Genomic DNA, 25,370 nt, shown 5'->3' with positions numbered 1-25,370 from the left:
GCCGCCCATCTGTCATTCCGCGAAAATCGGACGACTACGGTGGGCCGGGCACGTAGCCAGAATGTCGGACAATAGCCCGGTGAAAACGGTTCTCAATTGCAATCCGACCGGTACAAGAAGACGTGGCGCGCAGCGAGCACGATGGATCGACCAGGTGGAAGACGATTTGCGGACCCTTCACAGACTGCGTGGCTGGCGACGCGCGGCCATGGACCGAGTGGAATGGAGGAATCTTTTGTATACGGCACAGGCCACATCGGCCTTAATCTGTTAATAAATTAAAAAATACTATTCATTCTCATTTTCGTCGTAAACAAGAATAAGGGTGTATGACTGTCATGCTCAATGTAGAAAGCAAAAAACTAACATTGAAATATCGACAAATGTTCACACCTCTACATAATCATAGTTTTCGCAGCTAATTAATTCGAAATAACTACCCTAATGTCAACATTCGAAATGGGTCACTCTTTCGGAAAAAATATACCATTCGAGAGAAAACAATTTTAGAACTGTCACACAGTTAAAAGTTAAAAAAAAATCGTCAAATGGTTCACAGCCTTAATATATTTGCTCTTTCGAAGATTGCAACTAGCCAGCAAATTTACAAATTTAGCTGCTTTTAAAAAATCAGAAAGTGAGTAAAGAGAATCTTTCGATTTATAGATACGTTATGCACAAAAAATCATGATATGATTTCCCTTTGAACGGAAATTACTCAATTCAGATAGATAGGCTTTAAGAAAATTTACCTAGCAAAACTATGAAAACCGCGGCTAATCTACTCTAAGCCTTTGCACAGCCCATGATAGAAATCAACACGACCAACCCGTATCACTGACCGATAAGACTCTCTAGATCCGACTTTCAACCTCATCCTTTCCATTTCGGTCCAGTACGGAAACATCATGTCAAAACCACACAGACTCAAGTTGAATCACCGGGAGCATGGTGGTACTAGTTTGATAGCTACTACCGGTGGCCAACTCCACTCCACCAGACATCTAGATGGGACGTTACGCATCCACATACAAATTCGAAAGCCGTACGCTAGCCACTATGCGGTAAGCCTTCCGGGTGCCAGCAGATATTGCAAGCCACCACCACCACCACCGATAGTTGGAAAATAACCGAACGGAATGCAATATAAACGAGGATGAATTAAAATTAAAATTGTTCGGAGACCTCAGGCGGGAGCAGTAGCAGCAGTCTATATGCTGGCGTGCTAAATTTGGTGCGTTTAGTAGATTTTTTTTGCGATGTTCTATCAACCAAACTTATCGAATGGACTTCGTAGAGTTGATTATAATGAAAACAATATTTATTCTATGTGTTCTATAGTTGATGTTGTAACTAACGACAAGCCTTTCAAAATAAGGTCACATTTTCCTCGAATGCATTCAGTGAACGAGTGCAGGATATGTAGAAATATAGTCTATTTCGGCATTTGCGCTACATGTCCAGTCTGCTACAGTCTGTCGTGCTTAACCAGCCTTCCGATGGCAGCATGTTTGTATACATACTTGGTACAGCTGGTGGTTCGTGCGTCTGTGCCATTCTCCATTTTCCAACTTGCTCACAGGTGGCGAAATTGTTCAACGGGGTGCTGGAGCGTTGCCAGAAATTTTTTATTTCCCAGTTGAAGTTTTAGGAAACTTTCCAGTATCGCTCAGCCGAAATGCTGGCTGGTTCTAATTCGTATTCCGACTCCAGTGACGAAACCGATTCTAGTTAAAATCGATTGTATTGATTTCTATGACAGAGCTCTCGCGTTCGTTTCACTGGCCAAGGGTTTAGCAACGAGCTCGCGGTAGACCGAGCTCTTCACAGAAGAATCCTTCTTCAGCTCGGCGATCATTTCGTCTTTCTGAGTGCGCCTTGTTTTAACGACGTTCTCTCTCAACTCCTTCAGCTCCTCACTCACTTCAGAAGAGCTACGAACGATGTTTTATCGTTCGCTTTGATGATTAGTGCATCGCTTTTGTACCCGAGTTTCTTCTTCGTAGTTTGGGGGGGGGGGGGGACCGTCGCACCACGGATTTGAATTGGCGTTGCGGTAAAGCTCCTCTCGGCAAGCTTTCTTGCTGAGCTTGATTTCGTTGTTAACGACGTTGTGGGCTCTCTGAATTTTCCTCCGGGCTCGGTGGCAAAATGCAAGTAGGTCGGCAATCGCGGCCGCATTTAACCAGTAGACTGGGAGGCGGCTGTATCTTGGTTTACCTTCTCTTGGCATGGTTGCAACGCACGGTCACTGAATACAGGTGATTACACTCATGCCTCGACGCTTCAACGAAACTCTCTTGCCGAGCTTTGTTGTTTTTCACCTCCGCTCGTTTGATTGGGTCACACGCGCTTCCGTCTTTCTTGTCTTTCTTCGCTTGGTGGTCGCAAATTTCCTACCAGCCCGGGGCGACAGAAGGTAACGCCAATAACTGATTCTCGACCTTCCCGCCTGTATGTGCTTGTCGTAGCATCTCTTGCAAGATCTACGTTCAGCTTTGCAAAGGCCTCGATGATGATGACGGTCCCACCTCATACCCCCACAAAGGTGTGAGCTGAACGATTTATCTAAAAGATAATTAATATTTTGATCCATAACAAAACCAGTTAACAAAAAGAAACGGACTGGTTCAATTTGCAGACATAGCTTTCCGTCAAAAGAACGTAACCAGATACATTTCGAATATTCCGCCAACAACTAGGGTCCATCAAGAAAATTTCCATTCCGGGAAGATACTTGATAGAATCGGGAATTGAACCCAATAGCTTCCATTTCCGATAATTCTCTGTAAGACTCCTCCCGCCTGACCAAGACATCGGTACTACCACCTGGTAAGGTGAGCAGTGACGAGCCTAGTGGCAGTGCAGAGTCCGGTCGAGTTATATCATCCACATCAGACCCCTTTATTGAAAGTTTCCTACCATTAACCCAAGGCAATCAAGGGATACTCCTATCCGAGAACATCCTTGATTGATCAGGAATTGAACCCGATATCTAGTAGTTATCAGAAGGAGTCATCAAGCCCCATACTCAACGAGCTAACTCCGTTATTACCACTATCGCAGCAATAACCGAACTTAACTCTATTGTCGAGCAAAGTCTACACAACTCCATCATCAAATCAGGCCCTGATCATAACAAAAGTCTAAAAGCTTCGATTCAACCCGATGAGCTTTTAGTGCTGGTCACCATGTTCGATTTCAAGTTAGTCTCTATCTGCTTAGCGCGCGCGTGGCTCAGACTTTTGTAGACATCTCATTATTTTTTAATAACTTTAATAAACAAGTAACAAAAATCCATCATCATCATAGCGAATATAATAACTTAGTGTGACTAAATGCAAATAATAGAAGAGAAAAAAAATACAATCTTCGTGGTATTACATAGTTATTCAAATAACTCAAAAATATAAAAATTCAAAAAATCTGTCTACAAAGCAGATTTTACGTGTGAAATACATAGTGTTTTGAACTCCGCTAATGTTGCTGCACGTTTAATATGCCTAGGCATCGAATTGAAAAAACTTATTCCCTTGTACAACAAGGAGTTCTGTGATCTACTAAATAAAAAGTTTGGTGTTCTTGGATCCGACGCGTTTCTAGTGTTGTACCTATGCACATCACTTCCTCTTTCAATTCGATCACACAAATATCGAGGCAGCATTCCATTAATAATTTTAAAAATGAACACCATTGTTAAGTAATAAATTCTTTGCTTCACAGAGAGCCATTGTAATGCGCTTAGCATGAAACTAGAGGAAGTGTATCTGTTACATTTTAAAATTAATCGCATGATTCTATTTTGCAATCGCTGTAACCTCAATATTTGTGTTTGATTGGCAAGAAACAAAATGGATGGGCAGAAGTCAATATGTGGTGAAACAATAGATTTATATAATAAAATTTTACTATTAATTGTTAAATCATTTTTCAGACGACACAATATACCATACTTTTTAGCAATCTTTTTGATGACATTGTCGATGTGAGACTTAAAGGTTAACTTGTCATCAATGATTATTCCAAGATATTTTAATTCACTAACGCGATCAATAGTCTCACCATTTATTTCAACGTTAACGTCAGGCCTAGTATTAGCCGAAGAGATGATCATATATTTAGTTTTAGCAACATTTAACTTTAATTGTTTAAATTTTAACCAACGAGCAAGGGAATGCAAATCTTCGTTCAAATGCGCCACGGCTTCATCTATATCCTTAGCTGCAATGAACAGAACAGTGTCGTCAGCAAACAAATTTAAGTCACAAAATCGTAAAACTCGCCTCATGTCATTTATATACATAATAAATAAAATAGGACCTAAGACACTACCTTGCGGCACTCCAAGAGGATTGCCGAGAGGACTAGATACAAAATCGTTAAAACTAGTTTTCTGAGTTCTATCACATAAATAGTTTTCAAACCACTTATGCGCTATCCCTCCGATACCAAATCGCTCTAAAGTTTTCAAAAGTAATGGTCTCGAAATTGTCTCAAAAGCGCGTTTCAGATCCAAAAATACAGCAAAAATAGTCTCTTTAACCTCGATTTTCTCTTTCCATTTTGCTAACACTAGATTCAAAGCGGTTTCGCAAGAGTGTCCCTCTCGGTATCCCGATTGCTCCGGAATTAGCAAATTATTATTATTCAAATAACTCATCAGCTGGCCCTTAACAACAAGTTCTAAAATTTTCTCTAATGTGTGCAACATGTTAATGGGGCGGTACTCTTCGGCTTTATCCGTTCCAGTAACTTTGGGAATAGGAATCACAAGTGATTCCTTCCAAACTGTCGGCACGTGCCCCGTTTGTAGCGATTCATTTACAAGGTCCAGCAGATCGTGTCCGATGACATGAAAGCAATCCTGTATCACTTTTGCATTGACATTATCGATACCAGCCGATTTTCCCAAAGAAAAACAAATATCTTTCAATTGTTCAAAAGTGATTGGGTGAAATCCATCAAATCTACAGTTAATATTAATCGGCTGTGTTATTTCCGCAGGTTCACTGACCAGCTCAATACTTTGATTGATCAGTTGCACACTGTTAACGAAATAACTGTTCAATTTTTCAGCTATTATTTGCTCAGATTGTTCTTCTACCCCGTTAAAAGTTATGGACTGCGAGGAACTAGGTTTAGGTTTAATTAAATTCTTTAGGATTTTCCATAACTCTTTGCTGTTGTTTTGATGTTGATCGATCTTCCTTTGAATGTACTCACATTTGGTCTTTTTCAAAGCTCGTGAATAAATATTTCGCGCGTGTGTGTACCGATTCCAAAGACGTTCACTATTAGTTCTGCAAAATTTCTTGTACTTTTTATCCCTTTTACGTTTCAGGCGCAAAAGATCTAAAGAGTACCAGCTGTTCGAGTTATTTAAATTAATATACTTTTGAGAAACTAAACTATTTGTACACTCTTTTAACACATTAGTTAGAACAGCTGCCTTGTTATCCAAATTTCCATTTAATTCCGTAAAATCCAGGCTTCTCGAAACCAGTTGAGACATGGCTTGTTTCGAATATCTTTTCCAGCACTTAATTTTAACTTTATCCTCCTCACGGTTTGGTTCACTCTCCAGCAAAATTGAAATTGTCTCATGATCTGAAATTTTACAATCGGCCTCTACATACGAATGAACCCCATCAAAATTGGAATACACGTGATCTATCAATGTTCTACTGTGTCTGGAAATTCTTGTAAACTCACTAACCGTTTGCTTGAAATTGAAAAACTCAGCCAACTGCTTCAACTGATTCGAATTTTGATCGTTGAGCCAATCAATATTGAAATCGCCCGAAATTACATTAAGTTTGCTTAAATCAACGAAATTCTCCCACCAGTTTTCTAAAATTTCTAAAAATCGTCGATCGCTAGAACTAGGAGAATGGTATACTACTGCAAAGTTTCCCATCTGCATGCCTCTTTCAACTGATATACCCAAGAACCAATTATTATCAACTGCTTCGTTTAACCGAACGTTGAATTTAATCGATTCTTTGGCGTAAATAGCAACTCCACCGGTATGTCTGGAATGAGATAGGCAAAAAGCAACTTTATAACCCGGAATGCTATACTGATCAAATGCATCAGCATTAACAATATGTGTTTCTGATACAAAAACCAACAATGGACGTTTGTTTTCTACAAGATGTCGCATTGCAACAAAGTTTGTAGACAACCCAGCTATATTTAAGCATAATATTTCAGACAGCCTCCCGTTTGTTAGTTGCTATTCACTCAACAAAACGTTGCTTTTTTTCGATTCTAGCAGTCTCCGATATACTGAACACTGCTTACTAAATGCCGCATGGTTTACGTCCAAATTCATTTTGCGTTCACTATTCTTTTTTATACAATTTACACATTTAAAATCAGTTGACGAGCATTCAGATGTTCTATGTGCTCCATTACATCTGGAGCATGTTTCTTTATTAACGCATCCCGTACTCTTATGACCAAATTCTCCACAGTTGAAGCAGCGCAGCACGTTAAAGGCCTCTAAAACAGAACACCTATCCCAACCAATGTTCACCGTACGGGCTGACATCAGGCCGCTATAAGTGTTCTTATCAACTTCAATTATAACATTGTATTTGTTATACTTGAAGCGTGGATTTCCAAAATTGGCAACAACTTTAACATAATCGACCGGAATGCCCTCATTCTGATTCTTTAATAAGTCAACGAAAACTTCCTCAGAGTATCGATCACTCATCCCCATTATTTTCAACTTCGGTTTACCGGGTATCGGTATAACAGCATTATACTTTTCACCCAGATTGCTTACAATGTTTTCTTTCACCGATTCAATATTATCCCGTGTTGCACACTCCACAATAATCGAGCCATCTTTACCGTTTTTAAAGTTGCTAATTTTGTGCACCTTTGGATCTAATTTATTTTTTAATTCATTCCTCGTGTCGTCACTCGATTGCAACGGCTCGACTGGTTTAATCACAATGACCGGGCGAGCCTTACGTTTCGTTTGACTTCTAGTTCTAATTTTATTCGTCCCAGTAGCTCCCGACAAAACATTCGCGTAAGTAATTCTACTATTTTTATCAAAAACCTCGTCATTATTTCCATCATCGTCTATTTCAATTAACATCGGTTCATCTTCTTTATTCGTCAAAATTTTTCGTTTTCTACTGGGATTCCCGTCAGATTCAGAATGAACCTTCCTATTACTGAAATTCCTCTTTCTGTTCATTCCAACTAGTTCAATTTCACGCTTAACATTTTCATTTAAACAACTTTTCAAATCTTCCAACTTTTTGGCAACACTGTTTTCCAAGCTAGCCAATTTACTCTCGAGAGAGTTGTTGAAAGACCTGATCAGTTTTTCTATTCCGTTTTCTACTGCGATGTTTATCTGTGCATCGATGTTTTTTCGGGCATCAGTGAGAGACTCAAAAATGGAAGCGAATTGTTCCATCTTCTTATTCAACTCAATGGATATCGAACTAACATCCTGCACACCAGAAGACTGATCTGATAAACACTTCGCACACTTGTAGCAAAGACTTGCATTATCAGCCACCCAATTTACCATGGCCTTTGTTAGCCCGGAACATTTTTGATGATATTTATCACCGCAAAAAAGACATACAACCAGGCCTTCGGCGAGACTGACCGTGCTCGTACACTTTGCACACAGGCCGCTCATTATAGGCAAATTAAACTACAGCTGGAGAAGCGGGACAATACCAAAGAACAATATAACACTGCGTCTTCCACTGCGGGCAAGCTTATAAAGCCAGCCGCAGCGAAATGAAATCTGAAAATCACAGAGCAATAATAGTCTGTATGACTACACACTATACTTATCTGAATGATATTTCGATTAGCAATAGGCGCCCACAAAGTTTTCAACGAAAAGTAGAGTATTTCACACGATTTAACCGATTGATGTTTACGCACTCTTTCACACAAGTTACCATATTCACTTTCACAAAAGCAAGTAGTAGACTACTCCCCCTTGAGTTAGTGAAGCGGCTACCCGCAGCTGATCTCCGATCGATAAGCTCTTCCGTCAGCTTATCGAGCACCGCGGAGGTACGTAGCAGCTGCAGAAGAAGCCTCCATTGATTTTGGCGATTACAAAGCTTTCATCTGCGCGGTAAACCACTTCCTGAAATGGATATCTACCCGTCGTCCAAATCGCCGATGATCTTGCCTTATCTGATATCCAATTTCCATCGCTGGCCGGGATACGGGTTGGCTCCGAGATGATAGTCATCGAAGACATCGAAATTAAACTCCGCTACAGATTCCCGCAGCAAGTGTTGTGCTGTGTCGCAGTGGTTTAGGTTGATTTGCGTTACCTCTACTGTGACTTCGTTGCAGTCATCTGTTTGAAGGCCGTACAGCGTGGGCCTCCTGTAACGTGATTGTTTGTACATATCAGACATCTCGGAGCATGTCGCCAGTATTTTGCTTTGTGGCCTTCTTTTCTGCACCTTCTGCATAATTTGCTCCTGTCAGGTCCACTGCAGTTTCTCGCCAGGTGAGCGAACTCTTGACACTTGAAGCACACTTCCGGTTGCTGAGAGACACTCAATGGACATACCGACCAGCCAATTTTGATCCTCCCAATTTTGAGTGCCTTGTTTGCTGCTTCGACTTGAAGCCTAACCGAAGCCGCTTGCGTACCGAAAGCTTCTCTTAGCTCTTCCGAGAATATTTCACCCCGGTCCTTACTATGGATGGTTTCCTCCGAGCGCAAGGCTCTCACTTTCATCGCTTCGCCCATAGCTTTATCGGTGAGCTGTTTATATGTAGAGCTGTTTGACTTCGGATCATTTTTCAGTACCAGGATCATCTCACCAGTGCGGAGGTACCTGATTTTCTTAACGCCTGAACCCAGCTTCTCTGACTATGAGTGCTTCATCTTTGTTTCGTCCCTTGAAGAGCTTTCGCTTTTTCGACATATTCTTGTTGTTCTCCTTCAGTTTTGTGCTGCCAACGACTTCCCATTTGGTATTTCTATCCACGTTGGTGGCTGCTTCGTTCTCCTCGCGTACCACTATGCCGGGAGCCTACATGTTTTTCTTGGAATCTACTGGCCTCGCATCATCTTGGGAAGGGCTTGGCCTCTTCGGTTTAGGGAGGGGCACGGTTTCCGTCCCCCGGGGTTTGTCGTTTGTCGCCTCGTAAGTTTCCCTCATTTTCGGTGGTGCCACTGTTTGCCTTATTTCCAAGGACTTCTTGGCTATCATTAGCTTCTTCCCGTTTATCTGCGCTTTCTGCTCCAAGATTCTCCATTCCATGAGGGCCAATCCGAGGTTTCCTTGTATCTTCAGCACCAGTGTCGTGATGTCCTTGTGCACAAAGTTGTGCAGTTCGTCCACCAGTTTTTTAGCTACTGCTATACTCGGAAATCTTGGTATTTTCAACCTCTCCTGTTTTTGCTGCATCTGTTGAAACTGCGGCTGCTGGTTCCTTGTGCAACTTCAGCTAGTCCCGATCGATAACGGAGTAGCAGCCAGGGGTGGTCGCACAAGCTCAAGCTCATCTGTTGAAGCTGCGGCTGCTGGTGCTGTTGAGGTTGCTCCCGGTGTTGAAACTGTGGCTGCTGTTTCTCGTGGTCGGACTGGTTGGCTTTGTGGAGGTGGTGACCTCGTTAACCCACTTTTGGCGATCCTTGCTCTTTCTCCGTTTTGTTGAGTCCCAACTCCGGGCCGCTTTCTCCACTCATTGTACATAGTCGCCTCTCGTGATCCCACGATTGTCCATACAAGCAGCACGGAAGTCATGCTAGGGTTAACACTATCCTTCATGGGGAGTAGTGTTCGGAGCCGGATCGACATAATATCGGGAATTCTCCAAACGAACCTAGTACCACCAACTAAATGATGACGAGTTTTGAACGTACCCGTAGATCTCCCAGGGTTTTGTCGAATCGGAGGCAGCCGTGCTGTTAGTCCACTTGCCATTTCAAGACGGTGTCATCCTTCCTTACTCAGGGCGTAGAACAGCACACCTGTCAGTCCAAAGTCGTCGTCCAATTCGTAATCCAAGTCCTGTCCGTTGACGTTCGCCGTAGCCAGTATGCCATGTTACTGGTGTCGATCCTGATGTGCCGGTTGGCACTCCGGTAGGGCTAGAATGCTTTTATAGTTAAGATATTAGATTATTGGAATCTTAAGATCTTAGCAGAAGCGGCACAGGCTCACTTTGTCGGAGCTGTTTTCGGAGTTATGGCTTTTTTAGAGGTTTAGCAGAGCCCAATCGAAACCCTACAGGTGCGGTTTGACAGATCCGGGTTATCTGCCTCTTGCTGACAGTTTATCCAAAGAATAGTGTTCCTCAAACATGGTTACTATGGGTATTATACTCGCGTGTTGAATTCCAATGCGCTTCACCAAAGTTCGTATAGTTACACCCTTTTTAATTAGCCTTGAGTCCAATACTTTAATTTTCACTTCCTTGGAATCGAAAAATTTACACTGCTCAAAAAAGTAAACGAACAAAAGATGACAGTCAAATCCGGGCCCCTATTATTGGTTCGAATCCAAACTCGTCGAAAGGCAGGATGTTGTTGGCCCGAATCAAAACTTGTCGAAAGTAAACAAAGTTCATTCCATAGCGTCAAACTTGCTCCCAGGTGGCGAAATCGTTAGAGTTCAACGGGGTACTGGAGCGTTGCCAGAAAATTTTTATTTCCCAGGTTAAATTTTGGGAAGCTTCCCAGTTAAGCTAAGCCGGAATGCTGGCTGTTTCTAATTCGTATTCCGGCTCCAGTGACAACTGGGCCGACTCGCCGTCGGAAGCAAACGAACCTGTGATGCACTCGTTTGCCCGGCTTACTCAAATATAGGGGCTATCCCTAGTTTAAAAGCGCTATCCCGCGTAAAAAGCGATGTAGCGTAGCCACATTGGGTGGTGGAAACAAAATAAAATTGGCAACACTAGCAAAATGTAAACACAAATGAACACTCCGGATGAACCGATCGTCGATTGACATTTCAACGAGTTTTGATTCGAGCCAATAATATGGGCCCCTCGTGGAAATGTCAATTGACAATAGGTTCATCCGGAGTGTTCATTTCTGTTTGTATTTTGCTAGAGTAGCAAATTTTATTTTTATCTCACCATCCAATATGGCTACGCTACATCGCTTTTTACGCGCTTTTAAACTAGGGATAGTCCCTATATTTGAGTAAGCCGGGCAAACGGGTGGATCATAGGTACGCTTGCTTCCGACGGCGGCATGATGACCTCCTCGCACGGCGGATCCTAAGCGACTTTGCGCCGCTTCGGATCCTAGACCTTGGTTATGCGGCTAAGCCGCATCGTACTGGTACACCTTAAACAGATGTTCCTGAAGGGTATCGTTTAGTTACCGGAAGTTTCCGAAAAATTTAAACCTGGGGAACAAAAATTTCTGGCAACGCTGAATTTGAACGATTTCGCCACCTGGGAGTCTACAGAATGAACTTTGTTTACATTCGACGAGCTTGAATTCGAGCCAGCAACATCCAGCCCAACATTCTGTGATGAGTACGTTAAGGTTGGACAGAGAAAGGGTAAAATTCGCAAACGAAAAAAGCAGTTTTTTCCACACCGTATGTCAGATCTTCATAAAAACCAATCAGCAGTACTGTAACAACATTCTACATACGCTGATTGATTTTTATGAAGATCTGACATACGGTGTGAAAAAAACTGCTTTTTTCGTTTGCGAATTTTGCGCATTCTCTGTCCAACCTTAAACCCATCACGAATACGTGCGCAAAACGCACATGTTTATTTCCGATACATTCCTTTTGCGCAAGAAAAAAAAGTTGAGCGTTAATAATTTACAATGTCCTGAACCATATAATCCGTAATAGCGAAGCTTCTATCCTATGCATAGAAACAGATTGAATCTAACCGACGACTGCTAAACGCACCGGTTAAGTTCCCTTAACCGGAGCGTGCTGCACTTGTGGCTCGAAATTCATTTCGTTCAATCAACCTTGTGGCTGTTTGATTGCAGCATCAGCAGCAATCGGTTGTTATGTTTGGAACATAGTATAAATTGCTACTCCCGGTTCGGTCCATCTTGCCCTGCCAGCAAAATGGGTAACGGCGAGTCGTAAACAGGAACTCGTGTGAGCAGGTGGGCTCCATGGATGGTTTTCACAATTGCTAGTGCTGAGGCAAACAACCGGACGCAAAATTCGAATAGACACCGGGTTGGTAGTAGATAGTGGATACATCCTCACGGGAGTGCTTTAAATTAACTGCCGGCTTCAATCTCATTGTTGCTGGTATCCGCAGTATTTTCGAAATGGTAACTCGAAATTGGCAATCGAATGTCCAAATATGTGTGGTGTTGGATCGATTGATTAAATGCGGTGAACGGAACGGTGTTCCGAACGTCTGTGTGAGTATGAAACTGATTAACCTTACTTTTCTTGACAGTTCAGAGTGCTTGTTTACATTGACTTCGAAAATTTTCGATTCTTCGTCGGAAAATGTGTTCGAATCGCTGTTAAATTCTAACACCTTGTAAAGAAGCTCGCAGAACTGTATTTTTTTTCTTTGATGTCGTCATCTTGCATGTTCTACAGGTTTAAAAGCAAACCTAAGTAGCTCCATGATTACTGTGTGTTACCTTGACGATCACAATCTTTCCCACGTATATCCGACCATCTTTCGGGAAGGATTTCGTAATGAACCCAGTGAAACCGATGTTAACGGAACGAGTAACCCGATCCGTGGGACATTTTGCTCTGTCGCCAGATTTTATGATGTCAAACGGATGGCGTGCTCAAATTTCATTCGGGACACACCGAACGGTTACAAATCGGTGATTTCCTGCGAATTTGCAAAAAAAACACGAGCTGTGGTCAAATAATATGTATCGTCTTTTGCTGTGTATTTATTTTAGAATGTTGGAAGTGGAAACTTCCCGATTAGATGGATGGTATCAACGCCGTTTTTCGCCAGTCCGGGCAATTACAGTCCGAACGGACCAAAAACCGTGACTGCTAATTGATTTGAGATAGGGTGCGATTCGAGTCCAGCGCTAAATGGGGAAGACACAAGGTTGCATGCAGCACGAATTGGGTCTAAATCAGTCGTAACGGTAAATTAGCCATTTCCTGCTGGAATATTCGAAGCGGCGTTCGTTTCCAAACCAGACTGTTAAGTAGCACATTTTGACTGTTGTACAAATTGGAATGCCAGCAACGTCTTCTGTAATTCGATCTTTATTTTGGATAATTTTACGATCCATTCGACACCCACTAAAAGTTGGCATCATCCGCCAGATCAGACGCTTAAGCTGACGCAATCTTCGACGTTTCCAATCTGTTCGATCACTTTAACGACGATTTAAAATCGCATCATTCCGAAATATGTGTTCCCCGCGATCAATTCCGTTCAGTTCGTTTATCGCAAACCAGCAGCCAAGCAACAGCGACAAACACACCCACGCTCTGCCCGAGTTCAAACCCCCTAAATAGCAGGATAATCCCCCTACTGCAATTCTTTTGCAAACTACTTTCAACACATTGCCTTCTGCAGCAGCGCCTGGCAAAACACTCAATTACAGTCTCAAGGATCGAATTAATTCGGAAATTAGTGTTGCGTGCAAAATTGGAAATGTGCTCCTTCCTTTCCTTTGAAACGGTAGCTACCCGACATTGTCGCATAGCTCGAGGTACAATAAGTGCGACTGTTATTAGTTCCCCTTCGTTTGTCGCCGTGTACCTATACTACGTGGCAGGAAGAAAGAGGAAGGTGACGGCCAGTAGACCCCCTTGGTGCGATTCGTGCACATATTTTCCGGCTTACCTTCCTCCCCCGAAGAGCAGAATTTTGTGTGCTATTTTCAGGAAAAGTGAGCAGCATATGCTGAAGTTGTTGCCGATGCGAATTTTATCTAAAGATTGATGTTTTTAATTAAATTAGGATTAGACCGAAATTTGTACGCCTACGTATGCTGACCGACAATAGTCGAGTGTACGACGAGATTTCGGTCCCCTGGTTTTGGCGAGGTAATGAAAGTATTCGGAGCTTAATGTTAGAATCATCGTTTCTCATATTCGGATGGTGTGAGGAAGAATAATATTACGTTAAAGGAAAAGTGGTACGATATTGAATCCGAATACAATAAAGTAGTTTCTTTTTTAGAATCAAAAAAACATTAGCAACGCTAGCAAAATGGACACTCGGGATGAACCTATCGTCAATTGACATTTCGACGAGTTTTAATTCGAGCCAATAATAGGGGCCCTTGCCCAGTGAGCAAATTTTCTGGCAGAGACCGCTCTGCTAGATTTCTGTCTTGGTTTGGCAGCCCTGTCAGATTTCTGCGCGTATCTTGTCGGGTTAGTTGAGCTAGGGCGAATTCGGTTTCGCTCGCGTTTTCTGGCAAATTTTGACAGGAACCGAGCAAAACCCTGGCATAACTCGGACATAAACTGTGCAAAGATCCTGGCAATTCCTAGCTGATAGAATTTAGCACGAATCGAGCAAAACTTATGACAAAGATGTGGCTGGAAGCGTTCATACATCTTGGTCCTTACATTTCTGGCTCGATTCTGGATAAAGGTGAGCAGCATCGGTTGGTTTAACCGCTTCTGTCAGAAACGGTTGTTGCATTTGAGCGAATTCGTTGCCAGAATTATCGCACAAATCGCGCAAAATGCTCGCAGAAACTCTGCCAGCATCAATTTCGCTTTGCTAAACTTTTGCTAACTTTCTGCTTGCCACGCTGACCGGGCGGAAGCAAGCGAACCTGTGATCCACTCGTTTGTCCGGCTTACTCAAACATAGTGGCTATCCCTAGTTTAAGTCCGATTGAGCGGTAGCAAAGTCGGACAGCACGCGCAAAAGCGATGTGGCGTAGCCACATTGGGTGGTGGACACAAAATAAAATTGGCAACGCTATCAAAATGTAAACACAAATGAACACTCCGGATGAACCTATCGTCAATTGACATTTCGACGAGTTTTGATTCGAGCCAATCCAGCTTTTTACGTGCCATAATGACGGTCTAAATTGTTCAGTTCGTAATTAAATACTTTACGGTGACGTCACAAATGAACTGAGTGTTCATTTTTGACAGGTCGCTTGTACTGTTACATTGAATACTTTACGCTGACGTCACAAATGAACCGAGTGTTCATTTTTGACAGTTCGCTTGTACTGTTTACATGGACTTAGAAAAATTCTTTGCGATTTTCTTTGAGCGAATCTAGTCGTCCACAAATTTTCAAAGTCCATGTAAACAGTACAAGCGAACTGTCAAGAAAAGTGAGGTTAACTGTGCCAGTAAAGAACCTGATACGGGTTCTGGACTATTTGTGCAGCGTTTTGAAAAGTTACTTTCAGAATTGAGTACTAGTCTACGAAACGAAAATGGCGCAGTGGGTGATTAGGCTAAAGGCGGAAGTACCTCAGGGCTACATACTAGGCTCAACGCTCTGGAATATAATGTACAACGGAGTGTTAACACTGCAACTGCTCAGGGGAGTCGAGATCAGCGGTTTTGCGGATGACGCTGTCCTCACGGCTTAACCCTCGAGAAAGTGGAGTTGTTAACGGCAGAGACAATTGGCATCGTGTAAACTGGGATGGCTGATGTCAGGTTGCAGCTGGGTCACCACAAGACGGAGGTAGTGCTGGTCAGCATCCAAAAAAAAAAATCCTTTGTCGCGATCAGCGTCAGCGAACACTCATTGCCATCAATGCGTGTACTGAAGCGCATGGATGTGATGGTCGACGATCGGTTAAATTACAACCGCTGTGTCGACTTTGTATGCGAGAACTCAGAACTCAAAGCGGCTCTGTGCGAAGTTGACAAGCACGTTTCGCCTAGTGGCTATTCGTGTCGGGTGCGCGTACAGAACGATATCGTCGGAGGCGGTATGCGTCATTGCCAGCATGATTCCCATCTGCACCACTCTGATTGAGATGCTACTAGCGCAGGAATACACGAAATAAAAGGAAACTGGTCCTAGCGGACTCATTGGCTAAGTGGCAGCAAGAGTGGAACAACGCGGAGAAAGAAGGAAGCATGGCGAAGTGAACTTCCATTTGACGAGTTTTTGTCCGGGTACGGATGCTTCCGAAAGTACCTGCATTGGTTTAGACGCCAAAACACGTGGTCTTCGAATGTCCTAGATTCGAAGAAGTTCGAAGGAGTATGCCCGCCGTAACAGTGGACAATATCGTCGAAGAGATGAGCATATTTGGGGTGCGGTGAACAGCGTAACGACGAGTATGCTCTCCGAGCTGCAAAGAAAGGGACAAAGAGACCAACAAAGTAGCGCCGCCGAATCGGAAAAAAAAATCCGCTCACGGAGGACTCTCCTTCCAAGTACACTAGATCCACCGCTGGGGATTAGTTGAGTAGTGGGCGACGCAGCGCCTGGTTCGGGTGCCAGCGAAACGAAAGGCAATCGTTGGACCGACATCGACACCTACTGGCTGGCTCATCTGGTAGGCTAGGTCTTCCGCTGGGAACTACATCGAGTAGATCGGGGAGCTAAATGGCTCACGAAAACAAGCATCGGAATCGGGATGGAGCCTCTACCGAGGAATTCACAGTAGGGCGGATTATATTTGAGTTAGGAGCTAATAGCTCACATAACGGACATCGGTGCCGAGAGAAATTCCGCCGCCAGTGAACTCTCAGTCGGAGTAGTGTAGTTTCTCCGCCGGATAATATCCGAGTAGATCTCGAAAAAGCTGGGAGCTAATTGGCTCAAGAATGCGGGTGTCGGCGTCGGGAGATATTTCTCCGTCTAGGAACTCTCAGTCGGAGAATGGTGAGTTCACCGCTGGGGACTATCCGAGTAGATCGTGATAAGGCTGGGCGCTGAATGACTCACGAAAAACAGACGAAAACTAAATAGTGACGTAATAGATGGAAACGAAAAGTAAGAGTCGAGAGTTAGTTGATTCAAAGGTCAAACCATTTCATGGAACAAGTGAAGCTCCGAGAGTTTCGAAAAACTCGTGAGCAAAAGAAATGTGAAGAAAGCACATCGACCTCCCCCCCCCCCTCTCCCCACGAAGCAATACCTTGATGTAGTTCCGTGGAAAAGAAGATCAAAAAACAGTGTTTTAGTGGTTAGGCTCGAAAGTGAGTCGTGAGTCCCACACAGTGCCAATCCAGTTTTTTACGTGCCATCATGGCGGTCTAAATTGTTCAGGTCGTAATACGTTTAATTGCCCTTTTTGGCAATAATCGTTTACGCCAGCTTGAAAGCAACGCCCAGTTCAAAATGTCGGGCGTTCATTAAATAAACATCCGACGCATTGGACTAACGTAGGATGACTTAATCTCACTGGGTGGTTGACGTAAACAATTATTGTCAAAAAAGGGCTATTAAACAATTATTACAAACCGAACAATTTAGACCGCCATTATGGCACGTACAAAGCTGGATAATAGGGGCCCCTCGACCAATAGACTTTTATACGGCTCATGTACGTACACGTCACATGACACAAACTTTACATCACTAGCTGGTGGAAAATAATAAACAAAGACGGCAAAATCAAATGCGATTGTTTTCCGGGTGACAAGAACTCAATAGGAGCCCCTATCATTGGCTCGAACCAAAACTCGTCGAAATGTCAATTAACAATACACCCAAAACATAACTCTCTTGCAATAATTGCAAGTGACAATCATTGGCAAATAATGTTAGCGTGGGTTGCAATTTTGCAGTTATATAAAATCTCGTCACAAAACTGTCAACGGATTGTTACCACTACAGCGATGCCAAGTGTTTTTCTAAGAAGTCTGTAATAATATTCGAAAAAGCCAAACCCACAAGGAACCAAACGCAACAATTCTGCACGATCTTAGGAGACTATTTGTTGAAATTTCTAGATTTATTTGTTATATTGTAAAATTGATGTTGGTTTGTCGTGTTCCACAATTTTTACATTGTATTCTGGAGCAACATGAAGATAGAGTATATTTTCTTGTACACCTGAAATTTAACAATATAAATTCAAAAGAAACACCACTACATACGATTTCCAGCTACCGACAAAAACAGGTTCATATTTATCGGGATCATCCCTCCGTAAGTGAGTCGTTGGGAGCGTTGCGAACTTTCCAGCATGAATCGAATCATCTTCTGCTCCGAATTGCGCATTTTATGCCAGGGAATGTTGTACACCCGTTCCGAGAACTGATCACTCTTGATATCGATCATCGTGCCCAGAATACAAACCAAAAATAGCTGAAAAGTCGACACAAGCAGCAACAGATAGCCGGGCATCCAGATTTCCTTGAAGTTTAGAAAAGAACACGTAAGGAAACTATTGCTGGATTGAGTTTCGAAAAAATGAACCAGTTGGACAATTTCTGCTTTCAGTCTTTACTGATGCAGCTAACGATTGACATACGCAGTCGAACATTTTTGGTGATTTTTGTACAAAAACAGGGCATCTCCTTCCGACCAGTCACTTTGACCCCTATTCTTTTGTTGGCTTAAATGTCAAAGTGGCTAACCCTTGTGACGGAAAACATTGTCACATAAGACCGATAGTGTCAAACAAGGACCTGTTTACGAGTTCGTAGAAAAAAGACGAAAAATACTTACCACATTCATAACGAACAGTGTAACAACAATTTGCAGTGCATTGCTGCTAACTTCCACAAATATCTGCACCGAGAACAAATTCTCTATTTGGGCTATAAAATTCGACAGCCGTTGCTGGCTGTTAACTATCTGCTTCAGTTTGCCACGTATTTCCTGCTCCAGTGCTCCGTCGCGATTAGCCTCAATCAAACGATCCGCATCTCCCAAGTTCACCATCAACAGATCGTACTGAATGCAGATATTGAACAGAAGTGCCAGGTACATGTTCTGGGAAGCAGTTAGCCCAACTGGAGCCCACAACATACAGCTGATCTGGTACATGTACGTTAGCTGGTAACCATCTGGCGTCGTGGGGTCAACCAACGGTACCATGGTTCCGAAAGGGAAAATCTTTTCACCGTTCCACAGATAAATGGCTAGAGGAATAAAGGCTGCCAGCAGGCAGCCACCAATGAAGATGATAGAATAGCTGATAGTGCTTTGTTTTAGTAGTTTGGTTGTCCGCCACAGAACCTGCTGCTCCTGGTCACTGTCCGATGCATATTGGTATGTTAGCTTTGCCTCTTGGATCATTTTAGCACAGAATTTAGTTTTGCTTAAACCGACAATAATTCGAGTGGTGCCAACTACTCCGTAGAAGAATGTCACTAGCACGAAGGTGAAATTGAATATGTCACTCCGGAAAAGGTACAGATCTATTAAAGATACTCCCATGAAAACGACGACCAAAATTAGTACGAAAATTGTCAACGGAGTGTACTGAAAATCCGAGCTGTAATAGTCTAGGCCAATTGATTTAAGGATCAGTTGTTGCCAGAAGAGTATTTTCTCGAAGTCCAGAAGGCAGCTTTTACCAGCCATTCTGGATGCGTAATGATTACTGCTTTGAAAAGCGAGTGAAGCGTGTAGTTAAACGCCACGTCCCAACACTAGGCGTGATTCCGGAGTCAAATGGAATGCTCTAGACCAATGAACCTAATTAATGTATAATTACAACTGAAAGGTTCATTTTTTATTCTGATTGAACGGATCAATGTGATTTCTCGCAAATTCTAAACTGTGTACTTAGCAGAATTCAAGGTCGGGATAGAGCAGCTGCATTTTTTCCTGGGTATCTGTGTCTAATTGAAATAGTTGGAGTGGCACTAACGCAGAATCGCTAGGTCGTGTATTGCTGGTCGCATAAAAGCTTTTCGGTTGCCTATAGTGTATTTAACTGGAAATTGAAACGAAATAGTTCGCCAGGTCCAAAATGCTTAAGATTGTTACTTACTAAAAATAACGCGAGAGAATCGCAATTTTCTATATTTATATTATTAACACTTCAAATTAGTGTAACTACATAAAAGCTGACCCGATGGTTATTGATTTGCGCTATTCGATAATTGAAATTTGTGTATTTTTCATATTTAACCGTAATAAACCACATTTAGCCCAATTTCTCTTTAGAGTGTATTGTTTGCTCAGCTGATGGATATTGTTTGTTCAAATCCAAACTCATCGAAGGTAAACAAAGTTCAAACTGGTGTTGTCACATCGAGCGGTGGAGTCAAAATAAAACTGGCACCGCTAGAAAAATATAAACACAAACTCCGGAGGGCCCATATTATTGGCTCGAATCAAAACTCGTCGAAATGTCAATTGACGATAGGTTCATCCGGAGTGTTCATTTGTGTTTACATTTTGCCAGCGTTGCCAATTTTATTTTGTGTCCACCACCCAATGTGGCTACGCCACATCGCTTTTGCGCGTGCTGTCCGACTTCGCTACCACTCAGTCGGACTTAAACTAGGGATAGCCCCTATGTTTGAGTAAACCGGGCAAACATGTGGATCACAGGTTCGCTTGCTTCCGACGGCGGGTCGGTGGCCACCTCGCCTAGGCTTCGGTTATGCGGCTAAGCCGCATCGAAATGGTACCCCTTAAACATTCTAATTTGAATCGGTTGTGTCACCGGAGCCGGAATACGAATTAGAACCAGCCAGCATTCCGGCTGAGTTAAACTGGGAAGTTTAGTAAAATTTGATCTGGAAATAAAAATCTTCTGGCAACGCTCCAGCACCCCGTTGAATTCTAAAAATTTCACCACCTGGGCGCCAGGTTGACGGTATGAAATGAACTTTGTTTACTTTCGACCAGTTTTGATTCGAGCCAACAACATCTAGCCCTTCAAACTGGCGTTGTCACATCGAGCGGTGGAGTCAAAATAAAATTGGCAACGCTAGAAAAATATAATCACAAACTCCGGAGGGCCCATATTATTGGCTCGAATCAAAACTCGTCGAAATGTCAATTGACGATAGGTTCATCCGGAGTGTTCATTTGTGTTTACATTTTGCCAGCGTTGCCAATTTTATTTTGTGTCCAGCACCCAATGTGGCTACGCCACATCGCTTTTGCACGTGCTGTCCGACTTCGCTACCGCTCAGTCGGACTTAAACTAAAGATAGCCCCTATGTTTGAGTAAGCCGGGCAAACGAGTGGATCACAGGTTTGCATGCTTCCGACGGCGGGTCGGGGGCCACCTCGCCCGGCGGATCCTCGGCGGCTTTGCGCCGCTTCGGTTCCTAGGCCTCGGTTATGCGGCTAAGCTGCATCGAAATGGTACCCCTTAAACATTCTAACTTGAATCGGTTGTGACACTGGAGCCGGAATACGAATTAGAACCAGCCAGCATTCCGGTTGAGTTAAACTGGGAAGTTTAGTAAAATTAATCTGGAAATAATTTTTTTTTTGGCAACGCTCTAGCACCCCGTTGATTTCACCACCTGGGCACCAGGTTGACGATATGAAATGAACTTTGTTTACTTTCGACAAGTTTTGATTCGAGCTAACAACATCCAGCCAACTCCGGAGGAATCTATTGTCAATTGACATTTCGACGAGTTTTGATTCGTCCCCCGCCCCTATTATTGGCCCGAATCAAAACTCGTCGAAATGTCAATTGACAATACACGCTTATTAATAATAACTCAAATTTGAGTTGCCAGCCATAAAAAGTGCACGTAGTCAAAAATTGTGTTTTCCTCGTTTACTTAGTTTTGAGTTTGGAATAAAAATGTCAAATTTGAGCATTTTAAATAAAACCACAAAGATATTCATTGGTATTTCAAATGTCATTTACCTGATCCACCTAGCCATTGTCAAGGCGAGTGCAACGTCCGGAAATTTAATCCGAGGGTCTTTCTCTACATCTATTTCATACCGATCGGCATCTTGTACAAACTGCAGAAACTATGAAAACACAACTGAATGTTAGATTTGTTAGAAAACAATCAAAAATCAATGAAACTTACCTTCTAGTTTGATGAACGATCAGCGTCTTCAACTACAAGCTCTTTTTTAAGTTGAAGTCGACGCCTAACTCCGCACACTTATTTGGGAATAAGTAATTTTTTCACTCAGAACTTTGAAAATTTAATGATTACTGAAGAGATGAGTTAGTTCTTCTAAAAAATAAAAAGCGTTTTCGACATGTTGTCTCAAATGCAGCTAATTCGTCTAAAATATGTGAGTTAGAATGGGAGGATATGCGAGACAAAAGATAAAACCATTACATTTTTTCCCACGGCTGGATGATCCTGAATCATTGATGATCTATTAATATCTTTACCTTTCATGTTTCGCCTTATCATCCTATCGAAGGAAACAGTACTTCCATCCACTTAACATCAATTATAGGAATGTCGAGTAATCGTTTTACTCATTCCAGTGTTATTGGTCCGACAAGATGGCCACTCGGAGGCCCCTGCAGGAGTTTGAACAAATTCTCCGCTGGCAGAACATAATCCTGAAACTGATCGGCTGTGACGTTTATAGTAGTGGTTTTAAATTTACCGCCTTGACGTTCTTCATCGTATTCTTAGCGCTGTTCTTCATGGCGGTTTCCTTCATCGATCTGTACATTTTTCGAAACGATGTTTTCAACCTTACCTTCGTCATGGTTACCATCTTTTTCGGCGTGATTGGCTGTACCCGACTTGGAGTTGGACTAACAAATCCAAACAAGACCTCGTATCTGGTGGAAGTTGCAGTTCAGACCTACTGGCAATCTTCGGCGGATCGTCGTGAGCAGGAGATTTTGCAAAAATACACCAAAGTGCAGTGCGGTAAAATATCAATTTCAAACGAAAATAATCGTTTCAAGTGAAACTTCGAGCCTTTCACTGTAAACATACCACCACTATATCAGTTGAGTTCGGCTGCCGTCTTCGTTTGAGTCACTCAAAGTTCACTGTCAATTGAATAACAGGTTCTGGTCATTTGACGTTTTTGCCTGTTTAGTTTCTATTGAGCACCAACCTCACATTAGCACGGTCTCAGCTAATGGAAGTGAACCATTCCAATGAACCACTCACAAATGAATATGAAGGAACACTCACTGACAAAAATAACTCCGACCAAGATAATAAATAATATAGGGTAAAGGCTATGATAAGACGAGGCAACTCAAGACGGATACAGGTACGAGCATTTTTTCTCTGTATGAGTGAGGTTGTATGTTTTTTCGATGAAGCTGATGAATCAGGAGGATATGAAAAAGAAAAGAATAAAACAAATGACGTAGTGGGCTTTTTTGCTTATTTTTACAGATATAAAACAAATTCACTCAAAAATGACAAAATTTGTTTAATTAATGTTCCGAACCATTCTTTCTCTTCTTCTTGAAGAGTTTTCTTTCCTTTCTTGTGCCCTGCTGAATAATTGTTGACAGATGACTGTATGGAACTAGCGAGGTTGGCAGTGCAGCCAATTTCTTTGTCATATTTAGATATGTTGCTATAATACACATAATAATGACTGTTTTATTAACTCACATTTCGCCAAAATATATCTGGAACTAATCAATCCAACATCTTTATCATATACTACATGTTTCTAGCAAATTTGGCCGCATAACAGTCTATTCATCAGAATCAAATTTGCCACAAACATTGAAATAGAGATGGACGTACTACCAAAATACAGAAATATACAGAAATCGTATTACTAGTTGCCTTATCTTGACTTAGGTGTAAACGGGCGAACTCGTTAAAGGTCCAAGATGATAAGCGGACCTTACACGTTCAATATTTTTGTCAATACTTGAGTGTATTGACAAAAGTATTGTACGTGTAATGGAAAAAAAATTATTGACGATGTGGATTTCAAACGGGACTGAAATATTGTAACAATATCGTCAATACTGGTATTGACGAAAATATTGAACGTGTAAGGGCCGCTATAGATGACGGAAATCGATGGTTTAAGTCATTTTAAATGAAGGCGTAGTTGGTTGAGTGGTAAGCGTGACAGCCACCCATCCCAGTTAGTCTGGGTGCAATCCCAGCCGAGCTCGCTGAGATTTTTCTGAGGTGCAAAATCTTCCCTCGGAAGGGAAGTAAAGCCGTTGGTTCCCGGTCCATGAGTTGATGAGTCGATATCTAGTTACTATCAAATATCGTCCTCCCGTGATACTTGTGGAGTGCGCAGTAGTAGTACTAACGTTCCTTCCGCGATCTACGTTTGGGCCAGGCTGGCGCCGGTTTTGATCAATAAACACTTTAGGATTACAGGAGTTGCACATTGAAAGATGTTTCCCTAATCCCAAGCATAACTATCTGCTGATTCCCTGTGCAACTTCAGCTAGTCTAGATCGATAACGGAGTAGCAGCTAGGGGTGGTCGAACAAGGTCAAGCTCGAGCTCAAGTTCGATGGTTAAAGTCATTTTTAAATCAGAGATGAGGGCAACATGGATACCATTTGAAAGGAGGTTAGGCCATTTTGAAATCCAAGATTGCGGCCTATAGTGACCAAGAAACTGTGAAAACAACTATCAATATGGGTATCATTTAAAATAATCATAAAATACCGTAATCTATAAATTTAGGCCATTTTGAAAACAAAGATGGCGGTTTCGGGTAACCACCACAGTAAAAACCATGATCATTATATATCTATATCGCTTTGCAATGATGGTCACTAGATGATGGAAACTGATGATTGAGGACATTTTGCAATCAATCAATCCAATATGGCGCCTTTTGGTTACCTCAAATCAATAAACCCACCTTCGATACGATCTATTTATAGCATCCATATCGAGCAAAACCTTTTCGAATTCTTTCTGAAAAAGAAAAGATTCTCATATCTGTAGACTATGCTCGTAATGTGTTCCTATAGAACCAGTGTGGAAGGGTTTTACCTTTTCACCATGTCATCGGAATTGTACACAGGAAACTATTGGTAGAGGTGCAAAAAATAGCTGAATTACATATTTGATTTTAGCAATGAATTTGACAGCTTCGTACAATTATGACACTGATTATCATACTGCGGCTATCATATTTCTTTTTCAAAATTTCTTACATTCGCAGAGTTCAGACGAAAATAATGACAGCTTATTGAAACTGGTTGCAATGAAAAACGTTATTTGGTAGTACGTTCATCTCTATAATATTTTTGTTGCAAATTTGTTTCTGATGAATAGGCTGTTATGCTGACCAAATTTTCTAAAAACATGTAGTATGTGATAAAAATGTTGGATTGATTAGTACCAGAGAAATGTTGGCGAAATGTGTGTCAATAAAACAGTCATTATTATGTGTATTATAGCAACATATCTAAATATGACAAATAAATTGGCTGCACTGCCAACCTCGCTAGCTGCATACACTCATCTGTCATCTGGCACAAGAAAGGCATGATAACCAAAAATACGAAGCCAGTTGTCTCTTTTTGTCTTAGGTTTACCCGGATCTCATTTGACTGGTGCTCACTGGGTAAATTGAAAGCGGATCTATTCATTTGAGAGGATCAAACG

At 42.1% G+C, this 25,370-nt stretch overlaps 2 protein-coding genes across 2 annotated transcripts in view; one reads left to right on the top strand and one right to left on the bottom strand.

Moving 5' to 3' along the window:
* Positions 1-25,370, top strand: part of LOC131683603 (odorant receptor 67d-like) — a 125,016-nt gene that overhangs the window by 80,498 nt on the left and 19,148 nt on the right. The window lies entirely within an intron of this gene.
* LOC131676114 (putative odorant receptor 83c) lies at positions 17,986-19,428 on the bottom strand. The gene is made up of 2 exons (XM_058955239.1): positions 18,568-19,428; positions 17,986-18,252 (listed from the first exon to the last, which is right to left on the bottom strand). The coding sequence occupies exons 1-2, from the start codon at positions 19,426-19,428 to the stop codon at positions 17,986-17,988; spliced, it is 1,128 nt and encodes a 375-aa protein (XP_058811222.1).

The sequence above is a fragment of the Topomyia yanbarensis genome, chromosome 1, assembly GCF_030247195.1.
Source record: "Topomyia yanbarensis strain Yona2022 chromosome 1, ASM3024719v1, whole genome shotgun sequence".
NCBI classification, from domain to species: domain Eukaryota; kingdom Metazoa; phylum Arthropoda; class Insecta; order Diptera; family Culicidae; genus Topomyia; species Topomyia yanbarensis.
This window is presented reverse-complemented; position numbering and strand designations above follow the sequence as displayed.

Coding starts and splice junctions, on each gene's coding strand:
- LOC131676114 (XM_058955239.1), bottom strand. CDS start 19,428: ATGGCTGGTAAAAGCTGCCTTCTGGACTTCGAGAAAATACTCTTCTGG. Junction 18,253..18,567: donor CACTGTTCGTTATGAATGTG/GTAAGTATTTTT, acceptor CTAAACTTCAAG/GAAATCTGGATGCCCGGCTA.